Here is a 17486-nt window from a genome sequence, read left to right on the forward strand (position 1 = left end):
ACGGGTAGGGAGGAATGGGGAAGTACTCCATTCCGCCCCGCCCTATTTTAATCTGACCAGTCGTTAAAATTGGGTCTGTAACTTTTCTTAGTTTACTTTCAGATGGTCCGTGTGTGTAAGAGAAAGACACACAGACAATCCTGGTCTACTGAGGCGATAAACAATACTGTTGAAGCGGTTATATCTGGTCGATGTGGCTGTCTAAATGCTTCTAATGAGTTTGATGTTCCCCAAACTACTCTTGAAAAATGCGTTAAGAAAAAAAGGAAAATCCTGAGTATCTGATTGATAAAACTACTGGGAAATTTCAAACCGTTTTTACCCAAGAACAGGAACTTGAGCTTGTGACGTACTTGAAAACTATGGAGGCGCGGATATTTGGCCTGACAACGAGGGACTTACGTAACCTAGCTTACCAGTTACCTCAAAAAAATGACATAGCTCATAGATTTCAAAATGAAATAGCTGGTCAAGACTGGGTCAACGGATTTTGTAAGAGAAATCATACTCAGTCTATTCGTAAGCCAGAGTCAACATCTGGTGCAAGAGCTATGAGATTTAATAGAGTGGCTGTGGATAGTTTTTTTTCGCTACTCACTCAATTGGTAGATAAGCACAAACTTACAGCGTCGCAGATACTTAATTACGATAAAACTAATGTTTCAGTGAATCCTAAGAAACATTCAAAAATCATTGCTTGTAAGGGTAAATGACAAGTTGGTGCAATAACTTCTGCAGAAAGGAGAGAGATCGTAACTTGCCTTATTTGCATGTCTCCAAGTTGATCATACATGCCCCCGATGTTAGTTTTTCCGAGGAAGAAAATACAGAAGGAGTTTGAGCTGGGACTACCCCCAGGGAGTTGGGCTGATGTTCAAAGCACTGGATTGATGACCGCTGAGCTATTCTTAGTATGTTTTAAAAAAAATTGTAGTATTTTTTACGGCATCAAAGGACTTTCCAGTTCTTCTCGTATTAGTCGGACATTCCACCCATACCAAGAATCTAGAGGTCATAGACTACGCAAGACTATGGCGTTTCGTTGCTTTGTTTACCCCCGCATTGTTCTCACAAGTTACAACCGCTCGATGTGTCTTTCATGAAGCCTTTGAGCCTTCACTACGCTTACGAGCTTTGAAAGTGGCTCCGTTACAACCCAGGGGTATTCGTAACGCTGTTTCAAATTTCAACGCTCTTCGGATCAGCATTTATCCAGATCGCCTCTATGAATACTGCAATTAAGGAGTTTAAAGCAACAGGAATTTGGCTACCTAACTCAGCCATATTTTGTGATTCAGATTTACTACCAGCTGACATTACTGACCTCAAACAAGCTGGACTATCAACCCAAAAAGCAATTGAGGAACCTCCAACGACAGAGAAAGAACAAGTGGGAAAATCTTTGTCTGGCTCATCTCCTGATAAAGAAAATCCCCAAACTTGTAGTGAAAGGGGTAAAGAAGTTACAGTTTCTAGCCCTACCGTTGATGTTAATGGCACCCCAGCTAAGAAGGTTCAATTTAATATGGCTACTCCTGGATGCTCTTGGATGACAACTGATATGAATGACTCGCCAACTGCAATTATTGTTTTACCTGAAAATTTAATTCCTATTCCAAAAGTCAGAGGAAGCGCAAAAAGGACGAATCAAAGGAGGATGCTATAAGAGCAAAAAAAAAAAAAAGAAAAGGAGATTGCCAAGACAGAAAGAGCACTGAAGATACTTTTTAAGAAAGAAAACAAAACGGAAACTTTAAAAACAAAGGGAAAGTGCCTGAATAAGAGTGAAAAAGTGCCAAGAAAAAAACAAGAAGATAAAGAAACAACCTGAAACTTACGGCAGTGATTCTGACGAGTTTTTCGACAGTGAATGTTTATATTGTTGTGGTTTTACTCAAGGTCAACTGAGGGTTGGGTTGCCTATTCCATATGTAAAAAATGGGCTCACAATTCCTGTGCAGGAATTGATAGCGAGGACGATGAGGCTATCCTTGTATGTGAATTTTGTAATTCAGAATGAGATTAATTTGATGAAAGAATATATTTAAACTAGTTTTACTGGCTTAAGCAAAATGGGAAAAAGCCAAATTATAGTTTTATTTTATTTATCAGATTAATTAATTAATGTAATTAATCATAATCAGATTAATTCGATGAAAGTATATGTTTAAAATAGAGTTGTTCCCTTAATCAAAATAAATAAAACGCCAAATAATAGTTTTACTTAGTTAGATATACTGTTTTAACTACCACCCTGTTCTGCCCCGCATAGCCCCGGATAGCCCACCCTGTTCTGCCCCGGGCAGAACAGGGTATTTGACATCTTTTCATATTTTAATTAAATAAATGATAATTGTGTTCACTTCTTACAATATGAGTGTGAAACTTTGTTTACAACAATACAAGGTACTTTATGAAATTTTGTAGCCTTTTATATTGACTCCTTCTAATTAATAAGAAACATTTTAAACTTAGTACCCCGTTCAACCCCGTGTTCCCCTATATAGATGTATATAGTGTATATATACTATATATAGTGTAAATATGTATAGTGTGTATAGATGATATAGTATATAGTAATATAGACAAAATTCGGAGAAACCACGATAAATTTGGGGAGATTGTTGGGGAGATGGTGGCACAATCCTGGGGAGGATTGTGCTTATCCACCAATCTTTATCATAACCACTTTTCCTAGTATTTATTGCCAAATCAATAATTAAAACTTCTCGCTCCATATTTGAAACAATAAACCATAATTTTTTTACATCGTACAATGTTTCGAAGTCATATATCAATCGAAACATTTATCATGTATGAAAATGGCAGCGTGAATGAGTGCGAATGAATTAACTGACAGTCAAGTTCTATTAAATCATTGGCACAACTTAAATTTGACATTCACCACCATGTTGCGCTTGTCCGGTTTTTCAGTTATCCTGAGTTTTTTCGGTAAAAGGTAAAGGTAAAGAGTACGGCATTGGACTTTACAATCCCTACCGGCGGTGCTGATCTCCCTTTCTTGGCCCTTCAGCCAGCAGGTGCAATGTGTGGTTGGGGGCCAACCATCCTCTGCTTTCGCACACCCTACCTGTTTACCTACCTCAGATTTCTACAGGTACCCATTTAGAGCTGGGTGGACTCTGGCTGAGCTTACAGAGTCACGCCACTGACCCTGACCCCCGTCCCAAACCAAATAATTGGATAAACTAGGAATCGAACCCCGGCCCTCTCGGACAAAGAATCCTAAATCCAGCGCATCAATCCAGAGTTTTTTTTTTACATTTTTCAATGTTTCGCAGTCATCTATCATTCGAAACAAACTTTCATTCATGCCCTATCTTGTCCTAATTCAAATGGTTCAAATTTTGCACCAGTTCAAATCTCGTGAAAACTTGCTTTTCTGAAAGAAGTTGCCCGCATAGTTGACTGTGAAAGGCTTAACTGACATTCAAGTTCTATTGAACCATCGGTACAGCTCAACTTTAACATTGACACCCCCCCCCTTGTTGTGCTTATCCAGCGGTTCAATTATCTTCAAGTATCTCGCAAGTCCCCAACAATTGGCGTTAACAAAAATATGAGGATTTATATTTCGTTCGTATATTTACGAATCTTATTTTGTAGGAACATTTTCAAGGGCTCAATTTTGTCTATTAGAAAAATTGGGAATAGTGGACGGACTATGCCTATACGTCACTCCTTATCGTAGCAGCGTTTTCAGTATTTGTTGCCAAAAATAGCCAAAACAACGCGCTCCACACAGCCAAAGATGCAGTCAAACGAATTGCATTTTCATTCATGCTACGACACATTAGGCGTAAATATGGAACCTGGGCGTGTTTTTGTGTTGTTAAGATTTCGCCTTTTTGCTTGTTGTTAAAGATGTCACCTTTTTATTTTTTACATCCTTCAAACCTCGCAGTCATGCATCAAACAAAGCACACTTTCATTCATGAACCCTGGAAGTGTTTATGTGTTTGGGCGTATGAATTTGTCTGCATAGTTTTTAAATAATTTATACCGTCACTTGTCCCTATCTGAAAGATTGGAAGTAAAGAGTGAAGTTGAAACTTAAAACGAACAAAATTATTGCTTCGCAAATTACGGAAAATATATCTATACAACTAGCTCAAATAAAGTGACTCTTTTTATTTCTTTTCTCTAATTTTAAATATCTGTAAAATTCTGAGAACTAGCACTTTACTGAAAACACAAAGCCTACTCCCCCTGCCCTAAATAGGATGTTTTCTTTTTTGTTATTATTTTTGAAGGTTGTTCTCTTCGGAACAGGAAGTTCGAAAAGTAACCTGCAGAAAATATAATACTAATTAATAAGGCTCTCAATAGTCCTTCGCTGGCCATGATATCGATAATTTTTAGTACAATTATAATTTGTTAAAAATGCAAGCATGCACATTTTCCAGCCAAGCATTAGTTTTAGAATTCTAGAAGAGTTAGAAAATATCAAAAATCAGTTTATTTGAACCAGTTTTGCAGATATATCTTGCATAATTTGCGAAGAATTTTTTTTTTTCTTCATTTAAGCTTCAACTTCGCTCGTTAATTTCATCATTAATTTGTTTCTAAATTAGTTTTTGCTCGTTTTTTTTCAATACAGATAATAAACCTTACAAAAAAGAAGTGTCTAAAGGAGGCCCTAGACGTTCAATCATTTTGATCAAAAGCTTCCGTCAATTGATTGATTCAACTGTGATTGACCGTCTAGGCACCTGTTTGACGTTTGAGTCAAGCGTTGACGATGATTGATAGAAGGTTTGAATGACTCAATCATTTTCATCAAAAGCAGTGTGTTAGATTAGCTTTGGTTATGATTGAAAGGTTGATTGAAGCGTCGATTAAAGGTTGACTGAAGCACACGTCAACCGATTGATGTAAACTTTTGATCAAAATGATTGACCGTCTAGGCACCTGTTTGACGTTTGAGTCAAGCGTTGACGATGATTGATAGAAGGTTTGAATGACTCAATCATTTTCATCAAAAGCAATGTGTTAGATTAGCTTTGGTTATGATTGAAAGGTTGATTGAAGCGTCGATTAAAGGTTGACTGAAGCACACGTCAACCGATTGATGTAAACTTTTGATCAAAATGATTGACCGTCTAGGCACCTGTTTGACGTTTGAGTCAAGCGTTGACGATGATTGATAGAAGGTTTGAATGACTCAATCATTTTCATCAAAAGCAATGTGTTAGATTAGCTTTGGTTATGATTGAAAGGTTGATTGAAGCGTCGATTAAAGGTTGACTGAAGCACACGTCAACCGATTGATGTAAACTTTTGATCAAAATGATTGACCGTCTAGGCTCCTTAACACTTTGCTTTTGATCAAAATGATTGGGTTATTCAAACTTCCTATCAATCACTGTCAACGCTTGACTCAAGCGTCCAACAGATTCCTAGATTGTCAATCATGCTTGAGTGAATCGATTGACGTAAGCTTTTGATCAAAATGAGTGACCGTCTAGGCTCCTTAACACATTGCTTTTGATCAAAATGATTGGGCTATTCAAACTTCCTATCTATCACTGTCAACGCTTGACTCAAGCGTCCAACAGATTCCTAGATTGTCAATCATGCTTGAGTGAATCGATTGACGTAAGCTTTTGATCAAAATGAGTGACCGTCTAGGCTCCTTAACACATTGCTTTTGATCAAAATGATTGGGCTATTCAAAATTCCTATCAATCACTGTCAACGCTTGACTCAAGCGTCCAACAGATTCCTAGATTGTCAATCATGCTTGAGTGAATCGATTGACGTAAGCTTTTGATCAAAATGAGTGACCGTCTAGGCTCCTTAACACATTGCTTTTGATCAAAATGATTGGGTTATTCAAACTTCCTATCAATCACTGTCAACGCTTGACTCAAGCGTCCAACAGATTCCTAGATTGTCAATCATGCTTGAGTGAATCGATTGACGTAAGCTTTTGATCAAAATGAGTGACCGTCTAGGGCCTGTTTAACTTGGGTGATGTAACTAAGCAAACCAACATGAGCTTTTGTTTAAATAGGGAATAAATTCAGGTTTTGCTTCCTACCTCCCTTAAAATTCCCCATGAGATATGTAGAGGTGTCACTAGCCAAAATATTGGGGGGGGGGACAATGGATTTTGCCAACTGGCTGGTCATGTTAACCCACCGAGTTGGGTGATTTCGTCGTTCTAATTACGTCATTTTTTTCCTTCCAACTGAGAGTGATGGCCTTCCATTGATTTTATGTCGTTTACTTCCATCAGCCCATTTACCTAATCAAAACAAATTACGCCAGTAAACTAGTGGCGCTTTTTACCACTTTTTATCGACCGACTGAACAGATTGGGGGGGGGGGGGGCGGCCCACCTCCCCCATACGTAGCATCCCTGGAGATACGTTCCACTTTTTTAAATAGCTAAAAAGTGCGAGGGCTATGAAGTCACTGGTATCTTTGAGAATTTGCACATAAAGAATTCAGTTTTTTTCATTAAAAAAGAAATGATTTTGTTTAGGTAGTATTTCTTTAAAACATGTTTTTTAGTTTTCAGTTACTTAGGGGCTGGGAGCGGGAGTATACAAGAGAACGGTTGTAAACTTCCAGTTATACATTTTCGACGACAAAGATTGCAGTGGTAATCTAATTAAGCTTCCGAGCCTTGCGTGAAAACTCCTTAAATAGGAATAAAAATGGGAATAATTTTGTTGCCATGTGTTACTTTGCGATGGGGCTATTAAGACCAATTTGCACTGGCGGATACAGGGGGCCAGGGGGACCCTACCCCCAAGATTTTTTCTGGTGCCCTCTTTCACTGTTTTTCTTTTTATTTCACTCTTTAGAAAAAATTTGTCAATTTGGTCAATTATTGGCACCTTTCTCACACCACCCCCAAGATTTTGATCATTGGTGCCCTTATCACATTGCCTCCTCCCTCCAAGATTTTGCTCTAGATCCGCCCCTGCGAATTTATAAGAGCCTGGTATACATGAGCAATAGTATTTAAACGAGTCATTAAACATCATCCGCGGGGGGGGGGTATTTTCCGGGGGGCTATTTTCCACGGGGGGTATTTTCCGGAGGGGGTAATCGCAGGGGGGGGGGGTAAACGCCTAGAACCAGTAAATATACCGAGGGCTGCTCTCTTTCTCAGAATGCATGTACGTGAGTTGGTGCGTGTCAAAGGTAGCAGAACTGTGCCAACTGTGCGGATTGGGGAGTGTGTAAAGCGAATTGGGGAATATGCCAAGTGTGGCGGAACTGTGCTGCACACTTGGTGTCCTGAGATGTAGCCTACACCAGGTGGTAGGAAGTCAGCGCCCCTTCGTAATGCACACGCGTTGGGTGGAAGAAAGGAAAGAAACAGAAAAGAAGCAAAAGTAAAAAAACACTCCACCCTTAGCTTTGATCCAATCAGGGAAAAGTTGGGTAATGTCAAACATCTATGACACTATTGATTTCTATAATTGTGACAAATTGGGAAAAAATCAAATGCTTATTAATTGGTTTTGCCCAAAAATTATCCTGCCCTAAGACATAAGCTGCCAAAAAAAGCTTATTGGATGCCATTGTCTTCCTGCGATTTTTGGCAAAAAAATAAAAATTGCCCTGTCTCTGAAATGGTTCTAGATAGTTTGTTTTTTTCTGATGACGAGAATATGTATTTAGAGCAAACGCAAAGTTCTTGCAGCGTAAAAAAAGCCTTTTTGCGTGCAGACAGTCATCCGCGCAGCACAGGTACTGATCTCCCAATTCTCTACCGTTGGCCGGGAGTGCTGTGCGTGGTTAGGGGCAAATCATCTGACGCTTCCCGTTTTCCCCCGATGCTTCTCCAGGTACCCATTTGGAGCTGTGTTAACTCTGGCTGAACTTACAGATTCACGCCGCTGGCTCTCGTTCCAAACCAAATAATCAGCAACACCAGGACTCGAACCCCTGCCCTTACGGGCACAACTTGCAAGTCTTGCGCGCCAATAATTCGGCTAGTACAGTTCATTGAGCTAACACTGTCTCAAAATTATTTTCCAAAAATTCAAAAACATAGATCCCAAAAATCCTGGTGTTTAATTTTTGAAAAAGTAAACTTTTTTTCGTTTTGAATATATATTGGATGGGGGGGGGGGGGGGGTTATCGTGAGTGGTTTAAACCCTATTAACTTTGGAGGCCGACTTCGGTGACTCTGGTTCTCAGACTCCTAGTGCTGGAGCTGTTTATTGAGATACATGTTTTGTCATTGACACGGGAGTATGAATATTGTGGTATTTTGTTTTATTGTCAATACCTCTAAACTCGGTTTTCATAGTTCATTATTCATTTAGGTTTCAGCATAAAAACATCCAATTGAAGTTTAACTTGTCTTAAAGTTCACGAAATTCAACCAGAATTTCTGTCGAGAAGATACCTATAGGTAGCGCTTATCTTCCTGGGTGTTGACGGACTGCAAAAACAATCACGATGCTTTCCATTTAAAATACGACATTCAGAGTATATTAATATATAACATTTAATTGTACTACCACTACTAATAACTCACTGCAGCACCAACCTGCCTGAGGCCAACCTAGCTACATACGCTCCTTCTGCACCCAAATCTATTCAAAGCCTCCTTTTTACACCCCCCCCCCTCTCCCCCCAAGAAGTTCCTATTTCCCTTAATAATTTTCCTTACGAATCCTTCCCACCCCATTCGGGGTCGACCTGCTTTTCGTTTGGCCCTAGACGGTTGGCCGATAAAGACGATTCTGAGCAATCTGTCATCCTTCGTCCGGAGAACGTGTCCTAGCCATCTCAACTTTTCTCTCGTTATAGCCCTGGAAAGCGGGATTGAACCACATTTTTCGCACAGCTTATTGTTTAAAATACGGTCAGTCAGTCGGTTACCCAAAATGATCCATAGACAATTTCTCTGGAAAACATCTAGCAAATCCTCTTCCGTTTTTCTTCCTATTCTTCCTAACTTTTTTCAACTGCGAAAAAACACTCTAGGCTTTAACTATTCAACGCTTAACATCCTAACTGCACCGACTGTCTTTACTAATAATATCATCTAGGTAAGAGAAGCTGTCCGCTTGATCGATCTTCTTGTTACTCACCGTCACCTCTTCACACTTATTCCTAGTCTTAGCGACTTTGTCTTCATAACATATTTTCAAACTTATTGTTGCACCCTTAACTCGCAAAACTTCTAGAATTCGCTCATTTTGCTAACAATTTCATCTAGGATGCTTAAATCATCAGCACACTTTCAAAGCACATCAGTACACTAGAAGAGTTTTACTACGTTCAACTTTAATTAAATATATTATGTAGATTATATTTAGTTAAATATATACAACTATATATATTATCCTCAATGAACAGTCTACCGGCAACCACTAATACCCCCTAAAGACTGTTGATGACTGACGATAATTTATCAGTAGCTATCGATTAGAACCCCGACTAGATAATGCCAGTGAAATATCCATTTTTGCCATTTTTGAATAGTTTTCATCGAAGTATCTTTAAACCAGGGCTTTGGAGTCGGTTGTAAGTTATACAGACTCTAGCTCCGACTCCAACTCCAGAAGCTTTAAACATAATTGCTCTGACTATAGCTCCGACATCAAGCTGTAATAATTCCCTCTTCGTAAAGCGCCCTTTTCTTGCCTTTTCGTAAAGAATAAATAGTTTTATCAAATTCGTTTCTTAATATTTAATAACCTTGTTAATAGCTAATATTTATCTTATACATCTTATAATAGTATTAAAGTAGAAATTAGTGTGTTTTTAAAATTCATGCCTTTGTGTTTCCATAAGTCCGATTCCAAAGGGTCTTATATTATCTCTGTTACTCTCTCTCCGACTCCATTCAGCAAAAATGTCCTAAAACGCGGACTCCAAAGCCCTGCTTTAAGCTCAGATAATCTTATTCCAATTTAGCGAACTGCTTACTCTTCGTCGTATCCTTAGCTGTCTTACTGTCTCCTAATGTTTGAAATCGATATCTGTTAGTTCTCAGGATTTCATAAAGTCAGTGCTCTTGCTATATCCGAAATTCCCTGGCTTTATAACTCTTGGGACAACTTTCCCCTAGACCTAGCTTCAACAAAGTTGTGAACTTGTAATTGACATTCAAGAAATGGGGCTTGCTTACTTTAAATGTTATGATTTTATATTATTCTTTTTTTTACGTGGCAGATTTTAGAACTTATAATATTGAAATATTAAAAAATACTTTGGAGATTTTATCTTAAAAACATGATTGAGCGAACATGATATATTTATAAACATGATATAATCATGTAGATTATTATAATGAATAATTTGAGGATTAGGTGATATGTAGCAAGTCTTTTTTTCTTTTTTTTTAAGTTTCGATAACCCAAGCTAGTGGCGTTTAATGTTTTTCAGTTTTTTAATCAATCGTAATTTATGTACTGATCGAAATATTCCAGCCGTTGCTAGTACCCATAAGATCACTGATTTCTATCCAAAGGAATGATGGATTCAATCCACGTGGCTTTGTTTTGCTGTCTTAACCTTTTATTATAAAGCTGACAGTTTTCTAGAAACTTTAAAGAAAAATAGGCTGAGAAATTCAAATTTAGTCACTAAAGTATTTTTTTGGAAATAAGTTTTTCTAGACTGTCTGTAGCTTAATACCGATCCCTCTAATGTTCATTCATTTTGCTCAATTATTAGAATTATTAATTATTAAATAACAATTAAAATTAATATTTAAATGATATTTAAAATTCGTAGTTATTAAAATGACGAAACGGGGATGGGAAGATATTAAAAGAAATAATTGTCATTATTTTACTAGAAATTATTTTTGAAATTATTTTAATAGACATTAAAAGAAGTTACTGTGTGAAATTACGTACAGAAAATATTTCGACCGTCCAGGTTCAGGGAAGTTAGAAATCATTCAGTTTGTTCCAGCTTGTTGCGTCTGTTCACTTCTATGGCACATAAACAAAATGAAAATAATTGTAAATCGCTACAGGGAAAAGCACGAATAGGAAGAAATACAAATCCCTAAAATTAGCGATAAATCAGTAAGCGTTGGCATCACTAGCTATCTTTTTCATAATAGTAATTTTGAAAGTTAATGATAATAGTAAGTAATAATTATGTTTGATTGATTTTTAATTAACATAAATTCTATTTGTAGGAGGGAAAATGGAGCCATATGTCAAAAGATGCAGCAACACTAAGCTGCAATCAGCTGAAAAGCTGATGTACATTTGCAAAAATCAGCTCGGTAAGTTGAAACAGTGGTTTAAGAATGGAAGTGTGCTTGTCTGTTTTCTGTTCAATTTTTTTGGTATTGTTCTATTAGCTGCGAGACTCGCGAGAAGTAAAGTTTGGGTAATGCTAATGAAATAAAACAAAATATGATGAATATATAATAGTTTAGAAACACATTTCGGCTATGTTTATGCACATTAGGGGCGTAAAGCATAGCATATATTAAATACATAACCTAACCTAGATACCTTTTTTGCCCCCTAAACCCCAAAAAACTAAAGTTTAAATATTGTAAACGGAGTAAGAAACCACTGTTTGCAATGCTCGGCATAGGAATTCTCCGTTGAAAGAACCTGTTTGACTAGTTTCTTTTATCATCTTCGCTATACAATATCTCGCGGGTCTCCTAGCTAATAGAACAGTACCAATTTTTTTTCTAAAGCTTTTGTAGTTATAGTGCAACTGTTTTTGAAATGCTTATTCTTTTTACCACGTTTTACTTAACTTGCTAATTCTGTCGCCATTCATTCAAAATTTGAGAATAATTTATCAAAATTTATAATTATAAAATATAATTTGAATAATTTATAAAGATTTATTTTGACCTATTCCTCTCATCCATTTTGGCTCAGAATCTGTATACAGCTTTTTTTATGTAACATTTTAATATTCTGATATATTTGAATCTCAAAAGTACTTAATTATCCTACAATTCAAAAATTTAAAAGTTTGTGGAAATTTTAGACCAAACGTACCTTCGCCACTGCGGATGTGGGTTGTTATCAGAGGCAACGCTAAAGCGTTGCCTATAGTAAAGGCCATACGGCTCCAATGTTTTATTATTATTTATTATTATTTTTTTTTCCCAGAGGCACTTCATATGGAAGGGGTCGTCGTAGAAGCTTCAAAGGGGGCTCATTCGATTGGAAATCGAGAGTTCTAGTGCCCTTTTTAATAGTCGAAAATGATTGGAGGGCAACTAGCCCCCCCCCCACACACACATCATTCCCCCAAACACATCCAATCAAAAGTTTTACATAGCCATTTTGTTCAGAGTAGGTTATTTCCAGTCAGAAAATACGTTTTTTAGGAGGACATTCCCCCACATTCCACCGGGTAAGGGTTTTAAGTTATGCCCTGTGGGAATGTCAGGTCTTTATAGACGGCGTTGTCGTGGAAACTTCAACACATGCTCATTCATCATGAAATTAAAGAGCTACTACCCTTTTTAATAGTCGAAAGTCATTGGAGTGCAACTAGCCCCCCTCCCTTCCCACGCCCATCATTTCCCCAAACACATCCAATCAAAATTTTGAGATAGCCATTTTGTTCAGCGTAGTTGATTTTCAGATAGAAAATATGTTTTTGAGGAGGATACTCCCCCACAACCATCCGGGAAAGGGTTTTAAGATATGACCTGGGGGCATATAAGGTTTTTATAGAAGGCGTTGTCGTAGAAACTTCAAAAAAAAATCTCATTCGATTGGAAATTCAAAGGGATAGTGCCCTTTTGAATAGTCAAAAATGATTGGAGGGCAACTAGCCCCCCTCCCCCTGCTCATCATTCCCCCAAACACATCCAATCAAAATTTTGAGATAGCCATTTTGTTCAGCGTAGTTGATTTCTAGATAAAAATATGTTTTTGAGCAGGATACTCCCCCATCAACCCTCAGGACAAGGGTTTAAGTTATGCCCTTGGGGCATATAAGGTTTTTATACAAGTCGTAGTCGTAAAAATGTCAAAACAGACTCATACAATTGCAAATGAAAGGGCTAGTACCCTTTCTAATAGGCAAAAGTGATTGGAGTGCAACTAGCCCCCCTCCCTTCCCACGCCGATCATTTCCCCAAACACATCCAATCAAAATTTTGAGATAGCCATTTTGTTCAGTATCGTTGATTTCCAGATAGAACATATATTTTTGAGGAGAATACTCCCCAACAACCTTCAGGGCAAGGGTTTTAAGATATGACCTGGGGACATATAAGGTTTTTATAGAAGGCGTTGTCGTAGAAACTTCAAAAAAAGCTCATTCGATTGGAAATTCAAAGGGATAGTGCCCTTTTTCATAGTCGATTGTGATTGGAGGGCAACTGCCCTCCCTCCACGCCAATTATTTCCCCAAACACATCCAATCAAAATTTTGAGATAGCCATTTCGTTCAGCATAGTTGATTTCCAGATAGAAAATATATTTTTGAGGAAGACAATCCCCCACAACCCTCAGGGCAAGGGTTGTAAGTTATGCCCTGGGGGCATATAAGATTTTTTATAGAAGGCGGTGTCGTAGAAACTTCAAAAAAGACAAATTGGATTGAAAACTCAAAGGGCTAGTGCCCTTTTTAATATTCAAAAGTGATTTGAGGGCAACTAGCCCCCCCCCCGACGCCCACCATTTACCCCAACACATCCAATCAAAATTTTGAGACAGCTCTTTTATTAAACGTAGTTTGAAGTTCTGTAAATTAGGTCTTTGAGGATGACAACTCCCCCTCAGCCCTCAGGGCAAGAGTTGTAATTTAAGGATTCTCCGAATCCTTCCAATTATTTCTTATGGAAGGGATGATTGTATAAACTTTGGAGAGGTCTCATTTGACTGAAAATTGAAAGTTCTTGTTCACTTTTTAAGAGTCAAAACAGATTGGCGGGTGACTATCCCCCCCTCCTCCACGCCCTAAATGCATCAGATAAAAATTTTGAGATAGACATTTTGTTAAAATAGTTCAAAGTTCTGATAAAAAAAAAACTCTGGTGTCGACACAGCCCACCAGGGTCCGGGGGTAGGCGTTGTAAGTTGTGCCCTGGGGCATGACTTATTAAAGGGGGTTTATAACTTATGGGAAGGCGTTTTGTATGGGAAGAACACATAGGAAAATATTTTAGTCATCCAATTATAAGGTTAAAATATATACTCTGAGATAGATGTAAAATTGCTATGGCACACAAAATCTTATTAAGGTCAATTCCAAACAGTCGTGATCCCTTTGTGTCAGCAAGTGAAATGGTCTAAACCCCCTTATTGGAGTTATTTCTTCAATCCATTCATTGTTGTCAATCGCTGTCCACAAGTTATGCAAGCTGTCTATTGTTCATATATAAGGTTTTTATCATATAGGTAATCGTACAGACTTTGAAAAAAGCATGATTCGATTTAACCTGAAAGTTCTAGATCTGTTTTTTAAAGCCAAGAATATTCAGACCGTAAGCACCCCCCCCCCTGCCATAAAAACTTGAAACTTTTTGCGATAAAAAATGAACAAAAATTAATTTAAAAAAAACTTTCCGAAAAATAAGTTTTCAAAGAAAAGTAAAGGCCATTTTAAACTTAAGCTCAGGAGATACAAATACCTGTTAAAATTAAAACTCAAAACGACCAGAAATTACTATTAAAGAATAAATGAAACCCAAAACGAACAGAAATTAAATAAACAATCATAGCAAAAAACATACAACAAGTAATAATATAAATGAATAAATAGATCTTAAAGCGAGTAATGCTTGATTGAATATGAAAATCTAGCTTAAAACGAAAACAAATATTTTGCTATTAAAGTATAAATGAAACTTAAAACGAACAGATATTAAATAACAATCAATGCGAACAAACATACAATATATGTTAATGTAAATGAATAAATAAATATTAAAACGAGTGAAACTTAAATTGAATATGCAAATCATGTTTGAATCGAATAAAAATAACTGCAAACAAGAGTTTGGGTATCCTCTCACTGCAGAAGCCTAAAACCTACTGCGTCATTGGCGCTTTGTGAAGTGAAAAACCTGATCGACGTGGTGTGTTTGGATGTTCAATACATAATAAAGATAATATTTATTAGAGGGCATAGTAAGCGCAATTTACACAATGTCAGACGAAAAAGAGTTAAATAAATACTGTATAATTTTTTTTTTTTTAACCACTTTTTACAAATGGACTAAAAAGGGAAAATACATTTTTTGGTTCTAAAAAATACGCTTGGTATACATACTTCAAAATTTTCTGGATATCTTGAATGTTGTAAACTATTTTACTCAAATTTGTAATACATTTTTCACTTTAAACATGGTGCGCATTTTACTTCAATAAAGAACTGTGCATAGTTAGATATCAATAGTTAGTTGACTGAAAATGCGCACCACGTTTAAATTTTTAGAAAATGTACATTTTTATCTCTGTAGCCAGGAATTTTGAGCGTTTTAAAATGTGAGGGGAAGATTGTACCTGATAAACAAACGAGCAAACTTGGACGAAAGAGTCTCCTCCAGGATCTGCCTTTGAAACAGAGATTAACGGTGATATAGCCTGCCTTTGAAACAGGGGTTAACGGCGATATAATCTGCCTTTGAAACAGGGGTCAACGGTGATATAGCCTGCCTTTGAAACAGGGGTTAACGGCTATATAGCCTGCCTTTGAAACAGGGGTTAACGGCGATATAGCCTGCCTTTGAAACAGGGGTTAACGGCGATATAGCCTGCCTTTGAAACAGGGGTTAACGACGATATAGCCTGCCTTTGATACAGGGGTTAACGGCGATATAGCCTGCCTTTGAAACAGGGGTTAACGGCGATATAGCCTGAATTTAGGAAATGAAAATAATTGGAATGTTCAAAAGGGACGTAGAATTTCAGTGTCTTCAGTCATATTTCACAGTCAAACCACAAATTCTCAACAGCTGTCGATGATAGCTAGTTAAACCTCACAGTCAAAGCTCAGCAGAAGCTGAGGCTCGCAAAAAGGTTTTAAGGTTTCGCACCCTCTTAATAAAAATTAGGAACATGACTAGGGATATGACTAGGAATATGACTCATTATAAAGGCAACGTCTTCCTTAAAGCAGCTTTGTTTATTCAATATGAAGGAAAAATTGTTTTCTAGGATGCCCTTGCTGAAGTTGTTGGGAAAAATCTTCATCAAACAAAGTGTATTGATTTGAGCGTAGATGTCCTCGCTTTTTATGCTAAGCTTCCGTCGTAGTAGGGGTTAACAGTCTTTTTTTATTTAGAGTATACAAAAAAGAAGGTAATAAATCTTCTGGAAGACAGCTGTCACCAGTTTTCCCTTAAGCCGCTATTCGAATTGAATAGAGAAATGAAGCAAGAGGAAAAAGGACCAGAAACCAATAAGCCTACAATGAAAGATAAAACAAATACAACTACCTTAATGCATGCGATTACATTGGTTATTCAAGATGATAGTAATGCTTGTAGTCAGGTTCAGCTTATGCGCTAGGAAGTCAATTGGGAGAGGAATTTTCCTTGATAAAAACCCTTTTTCCTTCTCAAGGAAACTTTTAGATTTTTTTTTATTTCGTCCAATTTTTTATTTCTTTTTACTTTCGACGTTGTCTGTTTTGGTCTTTTTGTTTTTATCTGGTTTGCTTCATTCGTATTTTTTGCTCAGAAATTATGAAGAATTGTTTGATCCTATTAATTTTTTGTTTTCATTTTTGTTACTGAAAAAGATGTGTGCTTTTGTTGCCCCTTAGGACATCTTATCGACATCTCGAGGTACCCATTTTGTACTTTCGCTGTGGAAGCTCAATTTTGCAGGTCGGGGGAGGAATTTCGGTATTTGTTTAGCCTTGTGTCGCATGATAAGGAGACATGTTAAGAAAACAATTCTTACTTTAAAACATGTATAATGATCCTAGTTCTTATATTATCCAACGGGAGAACCTTTATCATCAAGTCTTTCCTCTAAAAATCCTTCTTTTTCCAGCTTAAGAGAAAAAGTTTCCTAAAATCACCACGTTTTTGATTCAATGCTTAAGTCTTTTGAAATTGCCGCCAAATAAGTTGTTTTATAGAGAGCGTTCATGCCTGTCTTTTTAATACTTTTTTTTAATGAGCAGTGGCGCAAATACAAACTATTAATAGCAGTGGCAAAAATCAAAATATTGCTATAAATATACAAATACTTACCCCCACCCCCCTAATGTGCAAATATATAACAAAAATTGCATTCTGAACCTAAATATAACCAAATGAACTGTACCCCAACCCCTAAATATATCCAAATCAGGGTATATATTTCTATATCAGAGGGGTGGGGGTATATACTCTGTGTGTATATGTATATTTACAGCAATATTATTATTTTTTAATTAATTTTTTTTTTTTTGTTAATGGCATGATTTCAAACATAATTCACAATTTCTATAATTGCAATATACCACTGCCTTTTCTTTAAACACGTGCTATCTCACACGTGCTAAATGCTATCTATAAAACAACTTATTTGGTAGCAATTTAAAA

At 37.0% G+C, this 17486-nt stretch overlaps 1 protein-coding gene across 1 annotated transcript in view; it reads left to right on the plus strand.

The window, feature by feature from the left end:
- RhoGAPp190 (Rho GTPase-activating protein 190) overlaps window positions 1-17486 on the plus strand; it is a 321622-nt gene that overhangs the window by 145275 nt on the left and 158861 nt on the right. The window contains exon 4 of the mRNA XM_089107215.1: window positions 11154-11243. Coding sequence (XP_088963341.1) covers window positions 11154-11243 — 90 coding nt within the window. The remainder of the gene's footprint in view (window positions 1-11153; window positions 11244-17486) is intronic.

Source organism: Artemia sp. Qi Xiang Cuo, chromosome 21 (assembly GCF_049724085.1).
Source record: "Artemia sp. Qi Xiang Cuo chromosome 21, ASM4972408v1, whole genome shotgun sequence".
In the NCBI taxonomy this organism is placed as follows: domain Eukaryota; kingdom Metazoa; phylum Arthropoda; class Branchiopoda; order Anostraca; family Artemiidae; genus Artemia; species Artemia sp. Qi Xiang Cuo.